General features: G+C 39.2%; 1 protein-coding gene across 8 annotated transcripts in view; it reads right to left on the bottom strand.

Moving 5' to 3' along the window:
- GTDC1 (glycosyltransferase like domain containing 1) overlaps nucleotides 1–7596 on the bottom strand; it is a 181074-nt gene that overhangs the window by 17676 nt on the left and 155802 nt on the right. For all 8 annotated transcript variants that reach the window (XM_027890671.1, XM_027890672.1, XM_027890665.1 and 5 more), the window contains one exon: nucleotides 227–336. In XM_027890671.1, coding sequence (XP_027746472.1) covers nucleotides 227–336 — 110 coding nt within the window. The remainder of the gene's footprint in view (nucleotides 1–226; nucleotides 337–7596) is intronic.

Genomic DNA, 7596 nt, shown 5'->3' with positions numbered 1-7596 from the left:
GAACCAAAAGTCATAAGTAAAGTCTTGGCCTGACAAGTAAAATAAAAAAATGCTTACCATGTTTAATAATTTTAATTTTACAACAAATCAGTATTATTTAGGTTTACAACTAGGAAGATTTTAAACACATTCTTTCCACTAAGATAAGAAAATACATACGTGAAAGCTACTTATGGAAGTATCTATTTTATGTGAACTTTATAGTAAGGAAAAAATGGAAAGGTACCTGGAACTTCACTGAAAGTCTCTCCGAGGACGGACACATGGAAAGGCAGATCTTCCTCTTTCAGCTTCATCAGGACTTTAAAGAAAGTTTCAGGGTCTTTGTCATGTTCCCTTAAAAGAAACAGAACTTATCTCAGTATCATTTGCTTGTGGAATTGTTTGGGGTTTTTTTCATCAGAACAATATTCCTTTTAAATTGTACTTTTGGGGACTAAATGTCCTCAGTGTAATTTCTCTCTTTTCTTTGCTTACGCTGCATGGCTGAACATTTTCCTCAGCAAAGGATCACAATTTCATCAGATTCTTCTCTCTTGCCTGTCTTAAACTGATTCATTTCACTCTTCAAATTACCAAGTGAGAAGGACCAAGTAACATCTCACTTAACTGAAGGCAAATGCATTTTTAAAAAATTGGGTAGGAAGAAAACTACTTTTTATTGTCTGTCAAAAATATGTATATGACTTCCATTGCAGTTTACCCTTTTTTTTCAGGAGAAACAGGTTAATCAAAAACTTTCCCTAAACGCACAGGATTTCCCAAACTGGAATTTTAGGAATCCATGCTATATTCATGAAAAGCTTCCAATCCATTCAGTGCTTTAGGTAAAGAAAGGAATAAACTACCTACCACAAGGCATTTTCTACCTTTAGATTTTTAAGAACTTAACTGGAAGTTAGAACATAAGAAACCTGTACTTATTTATAATTTCAGCTGGAGATAATATTAAAAGTTTGTATGGGTATGACACTCAATTACATGAAACACAATTCAGGTTTATGTAAAAATAAAGCAACTCCCCAATTTGCTAATCTATCTCCTTTACTAGCACAAAATGAGAGGTTCAAAAGGTATCACAAATGATCTAAATTTCCAAATTCCATAATTTATACTAAAAAAGAAACGAGATAATTTCCTCACTCTAAGGTGAATATTATATCTTGCATTTAATTACTCTGCTTTAAATTATTGTATTTCAGACAGATGTGCACCATATGCTTTTAAAATATTTTTGTTTTATTTATTATTTAGAAAATTCCACCTTTTTCCTTCCTGTATTGAGGGCAAATCTATAGCTCAGCTGTCCCAGTGTCTTTCTTCACAGAGTAATTTTGCAGAATGAATCTGTAGGTCTGTGACTCTGCTATATGAAAGATTAATAATTATATCATTCAGGAAATCTGAAGCCGAATGACATCTGCAGCTCTACACGTGTTAATTTCTCATTCAGTCAATATTTTTGGTTTAGGGAATTAAAATAAATTAATCTTATAATTAATGTGACTTCCCTAGGCTGAGAAACCTTCAGGAATTGGGGAGCTTTCAGAATTAGTAGCATTTTCTTAAAATAAAGCCAGACAATAATCACTTTAAGAAGTCCTCCATCCCCCAGATTTGTTTTGTTCCCAATAATAAGGAGGAATGCAACGGCATAAGCTCCGTAATTTGTTTCACATCTGTGAACCAGGAGTTTTCACGGCGGTTCCAGTAACTGAAGTGGATACGAGCACTGGCTTGGAGAGTGGGTTTCTCCCAGTCGCAAAGATCCCAGATCCCAGATCTTTGTCTATTAGTTTACTGCAGCCTCTCTCCTAAAAGAGCCACCTGTTTCTGGTAGGTAACTTCTGTGCAGAAACATGCTGCCAGCCAGCATTCAGTTCCCTCCAAATGCCCAGCTCGCGGGACACGGGATCGCACATATACAGGATTTGGATCTGGCTGGAAAGGAACATCCCTATTGCAAATGCTTGCAAGAAAAAAAATGGCCTTGATGCTGGGAGTCAGCGAAATTCATCACAAAGTTTTCCCCTTAGCCTCAGCTTGCCAAGGACAGGTTTTGTGGGTGCTTTATGTGTGATGCTGTGAGCCCACCCCGGATCCGCTCGTCCCCATGGACCGGCGCGTCCCTGAGCCGGCAGACTCCACAGCCACGATGCCGACAGAGATCCTTCCAAGCTCTTCACAGCCCCGCTATCAGCTTCACAGTCACAAAAAGTCCTTCCAGCAAAGGATATGCTTTCCCTCTCGCTTTCCAGAAGAGACCAGGGGTCCCAGAGGCAGCCAAAAGTGGAGGATGCTGTTGGAGCCACATTGTCAAGGAGCTGGCAGGAGAACACGGAGCCTTGCAGCTCGGCGAAGCCACATAAGCTGCACATATTTAGGAAAACTGATAGGAATTGGAAGTTGCAGCTTTGTTTAATAGGTGGGGAAGAACAGAAGGAAAATTTGGCACCCAGAAGGAATGCTGAAAGGGGAAACGTTTCCTCTGCACTGGAGGCTCTCTTATGGGTTTTCTGCTGTAGGTGAACATCCTTCCATGCCCCCGTTAAAAAAATATTTCACTTTTAGGTGATACTCACAGATTTTAATTATATATTTTGTGGCTCTTACAGCTTTTCTATTTGGGAGCTCATCTGATATGATTTATTAGTTCCTGTGACTTCTCCACCCCACAATCCATTTATTTTCAGTAAAGACCTCCAGAAAGCTTCTAGTCCTTGCAGCTACAGACTGCAGTGTATTATTATTCTTGCAGGTTACTACACGTATTAGCTGCTCCTGGTAGAAAGCAAAAAATAGTACAAGACCACCTCTTTGCTGCATCAAAAAGAAGAGAGCTCTGTTTCTTGGCTGACATGGAGAAAATCATATACAATCCAGTCTGCCTTACTCAGCAACAACTGCTAAACACACCAGATTGCCATAGCAGTGATCGTGGAAAAAGATGAACACAATATGGAATGTCTGTTCTGTAAAGATCTGCTCAAAATGATGTGCACTTTTGGCTGCATCTGTTGCATTTTTGAGCTTTATTAAACAGTATTAATTATATATACTCCATTTCCCGAAGAAGAACTGCAAAACAGTATAAAAGCCTGGTATTAAAATGCAAACTTTTTTTTTTTTTTTTTTTAAGATATTATGTTTAGGGAAAAAATCAAGCTAATGTGACTCCAGGGTCTGGCTTTGTTGTTCCGTTGAGGTATTTGAAATGCTTTTGTATTTTCACTTGATTTGATATGCATCTGGTAAAGGAAAAATAAGAACTGGGCATGGGATGAAGATGCTCTAAATTTCATTGCAAGAACATGAAAACACCAGAATGACCAAACTCCAGCTGTAAATGCCCCAAAACAGACACAGACACCACACCTACACTCAGATTTGAGAGCCCTGCCTTGGAAACATTCCACTTCCTTGTTCAGATGCTGCACATTACATTTTTTTGCCCAGCATGTTCTATTTTTGAGTCTAACACCCATTTTAAGAGAGATCTGAAATCTCTCTTGAGAACTGGCTGAGGTTTAGTGATCTGGGCAGGGGGACATGGCTCGGGGTTCAGCCTGATTTAGTGACTACTTTCCTTTGTAATCTGAAAACTTTGAAGAGTGTCCTTGACTGGGGAATGGGAAGGTGGTAGGAGCAGCAGCACCTGTGCTGAGATTCCATTATCTCTGCCTTCGATTCCCTGTTCATAATATGGGCGTGACAATATTATTTCTTCACCACAGAAGGATGCTGTCAGGATTAATTGATGACTTGACATCCCCCTTTTCAGCCTAAAATGATTTTTAAAAAGCAGCTTCATAGCACTACGATGATGCTCCTCTATACAACCAATGGCAACAGGTTCCAAAACACCCTTCTGGTCTTCAGGGATTTTGGGAATTCAGCCTGAGCCCTCGAGCCTTACCCACTGCTGGGACTGGAAGGAGAGTACATGGAGACCAGCTACACTGGAGTTTTTCCCTAAGGATGTAAGATACCCAGTGATGGAGAAAAACATTGAAAAAATATATAAAAAATTAGCAGAATTTGGCCTTTTACATTATTCAATGCATATTCATCTCCTGAATTCACTAAGAGACCCATATGGTAGTCTCTGATTTTAGTTTAATTTTGTTAAGTATATGTAAACTTATCCTACATGGTGATAATCTTAGTTATTTAGGATTTGGAAGAAGGCACATCTAGCAGTGCAATTAGGAAGTAGAAGAGCTGTGGAAAGGAGGCAGGACTTGCTCAAAGGGTAAAATAAATGCAGTATATTAAAGAAACATATTAAAACCTGGGGTTAATGTATTTAATCAGTAACATAAAAGTGCAAAACCAGGGGAGAAAGTCTTAATATTTGAGAAAATACAATTTACTACACATAGTAAGTAGGTAATGCTTGTGAAAGCAACAGCCCTGCCGTGACATCTCTTAGAATCAGAGAATCATTTGGTTGGAAAAGATCTTTAAGACCACCGAGTCCAACCATTAAGGTGCTACATATTCTGAAAGGGTTACAAATAAGCTCAGCTAAAAGCAATATTAAAAGGGTTGATCTTAATCTTCTTAGGACATTTTGCATGGGAGATTTTTCAGCAGGAGAGAATCCCAAATCGTGAGGGCACGCAGTAATATTTCACATTGTACAGTGCCTGAAATCCAAGCAGTTCACACTGAGTGCATCTCCTCCTGCCTCCCCATTTCACAAAATGACCTGAATGTCAGATGGGCAAAGGTGGGAGATGGCATAAAACCTTCAGAAGCTGAAGCAGCATTTGAATTTTTCTAATTTTAAAAATTTTTAGGACATGCAGCAAGAGCTAAAAAAGACTGATTTCTGCCTGCCTACAATGAGTGCTAGAAAATAACTGGTAAAATAGGCCACTGAAGCATCACTCATTATTGAGGAGGCTGGGCAGGAGCTGTGGAGATCAAAGACAAGAGCCAAGAGACCTCCAGGGAGAAGAGAAGGGGACAGAGGACATCAGCCAGGGAAAGGCACGACTGCAGGGGAGCACAGGGAAGGTGTGAGGGGCAGGAATGGGGGGCTGGGGAAGCCCATGAGCACAGAATTAAGAATTAAAAACTGAGGAAATGATGTTTCAAAGGCACAGACATTGGCATGAATGACACTGGTCCTTTACTTTTGGGAAAGTGAAGTAGTGAGGTGTGAGTTTGGCAGCAACAGGGCAGAGGAGACGTGCAAAGCAATGTGAAGGGGAGGAGAACCACTAGAAAATAAACAAAATCATAAAAAAACATAAATATTCCTAGTGGAAACTAAAAAAAAATATGGGGTATCCAAACCCAGGGAGGAAAAGGATAAATACAGGGTAAACAGAGGAGAAAAAGGAAAAGGCATAGGATTAGGAAAACAAGAGAATACAGAAAAAGCAGACTTGGAGACAGGGAGAAGCTACAGAAAGTATTTGTCAGTGCTAGAGAAAAGGTCAGAAAAAAACAGTAAAGCTACAAAATAGGAATCAGAAGAGGAGAACCATGAGGAACAGAATAAAGAGAGAAAAGGCACATGGTGGCAGGAACAGGGAATCACAGCACAGTGAGGATGGAGAGCAAAAGCACCGTGGAGCAACAGGCAGAAAATCTGCAAAAACCCTTGTCAGAGTTCACATATGAGAAAGAAATAACGTGAAGAAAGGCAAGGACAGTCTCTGCCAGGAGCTGGATGGTGCCTTTACCCCAGGAACATTCTTGGTTGGGGTGATAACAGCAGGAACTTGAGGTTCTTTCCTGTTTGGTCTGATCTGGTATGGCCGTGGAAAGGGTGATGAGAAGGCCACAGGCTGATAAGAGGGATCATATGACATCAGTCCCTGTTTCCTGTATCTTCCAGGGCATTCTCAAGAAGTCAAGAGCAGCACATCAATAAATGGTGCAGTCTTTGCCTGAACACCCTACAGAACTAAAAACAAGGCTCCACTTCAGGCCAAACCCAACCTAAAGAACAATATCAGAGATTTTTTCATTGCATGGTACTACTTGCTGTATTACACTTTGACATTTCACATTTAACCTTGAGCTCAGAAAAATCTGAATATAGGTTTACTGTAATCCAACCATGTTAGAAAGTAGAAGTGTAGTCACAAAAAATAAACCTGGCCTTCAAAACAGAGAACTGCAGAATTCTGTTCTGTTCCTGATACTGATTTCCCACGAGACAGCTCTGCCCAGGTTTCCCCATCTGCAAGAAATGGTCTTAAAGGAGCTTTCACATGGTGAGAATCAGAATCAGTAAATACTTTAGTAGAATAATAATCTTCCTCAAGTAAGAGGACTCATGTTACAAGCCTATTCAGTACATCAAATGAAATATATTCTAGTAATTATTTTCACAGAAGACTTTCCTAAATCAAATGACTTTAATATACGTTTTCTATGTTAAGATTGGGGGGGGGGGGGGTGAGAAAGTGACAAAAAAAATTAAAATTCTAATACCAAATTTCTGGTAACAATGCTCATGATAACTGCAAAAGAGAAAATATTACTGCCAGGAAAGAGCTATTAGAAAAGAAACAGGGGAAAAAGAAATAACTATGAAATGCAAACATGAAGAAAAAGTTAATTGCTTTTTGTTTATTCAATTTATCACAGGATTTTCCCCTCTTTTCACATTTCCAAGATGAGGTAGAGGTAGACTGTAAATATGTAGTTAAGTCCAGTGAGTTTTATTTTTCAGCTGATCTGCTTTATAAAATGTCTTTGCTGTAATTGTGCCTCTAAACATTGTCTGGCATCATCAGCATCAAAAGTTACCACAATATCTAATACCCCCTCAGTTCACAGAAAATGGAGTCAAGTAGAAGAAAATGCTTTTGCCGTGAAGAAAAAAGGACCCTGCAGAATAAATTTCAGCTGGCAACTGGAGGTCCTACAAGCAAAAAAAGGTCCTAATCCTTGCCTGTGCTTGCAGAACACCTCTGCAAGCCAGGAATTAAAAAATGGCACTGAAGAGGCAAAAAGCAGCCAAACAGTACTGGCAAAGACAGTGTTTTATTTTCCATTAGAGCCCATGACGTATTTACAGTGAGGAGTGTGTATTTTATCCTCTGATTTGTTCAAATCATAGGCCTGAGAAAAATGGGTGGCCTTTTGCTTTACGCTGGAAAAGCATTTTCTCCTATCTCGTGTTATCTACAAGAGATTCATAAAAAAGGAAAAGAAAAAAAAGAACCTTGGGAGTTTATTGTTTAGATTCTTCTTCTCCCCTCACAACTCATGATGGAAAAACTCAAAATAAAATATGGCACGTTCTCCAATCAAAGAAACCTCCGGATCAGCATCAGTCATGGAGCCTCCTGCTTATTTCCTAAAGGGAGATTAACCTTTGAAGACAAAGACTGGTGTTTGGTCTCAGTTACCTTGGTGTAAAAATCAATGATGCCTTTCATTTCTTTTACTCCAACTCGGCCAGCCTGGCTGTTCCAAAGTAGAGGATTCAGATTAAAAAAAACCCATTTTATTTGAATTTGCAACAAAACCCAGTAACTGCTATGGACTAACCCCAAAAAGTTTATTTTTAAAAAATTAAAATAACTACCTTTAGCATTCTAAAGATAACATAGGAAAAAGGTTTCCTGT

The sequence above is a fragment of the Empidonax traillii genome, unplaced genomic scaffold (genome assembly GCF_003031625.1).
Source record: "Empidonax traillii isolate 1590-97213 ecotype Southwest subspecies unplaced genomic scaffold, ASM303162v1 scaffold294:size1087701, whole genome shotgun sequence".
Taxonomy (NCBI): Eukaryota; Metazoa; Chordata; class Aves; order Passeriformes; family Tyrannidae; genus Empidonax; species Empidonax traillii.
This window is presented reverse-complemented; position numbering and strand designations above follow the sequence as displayed.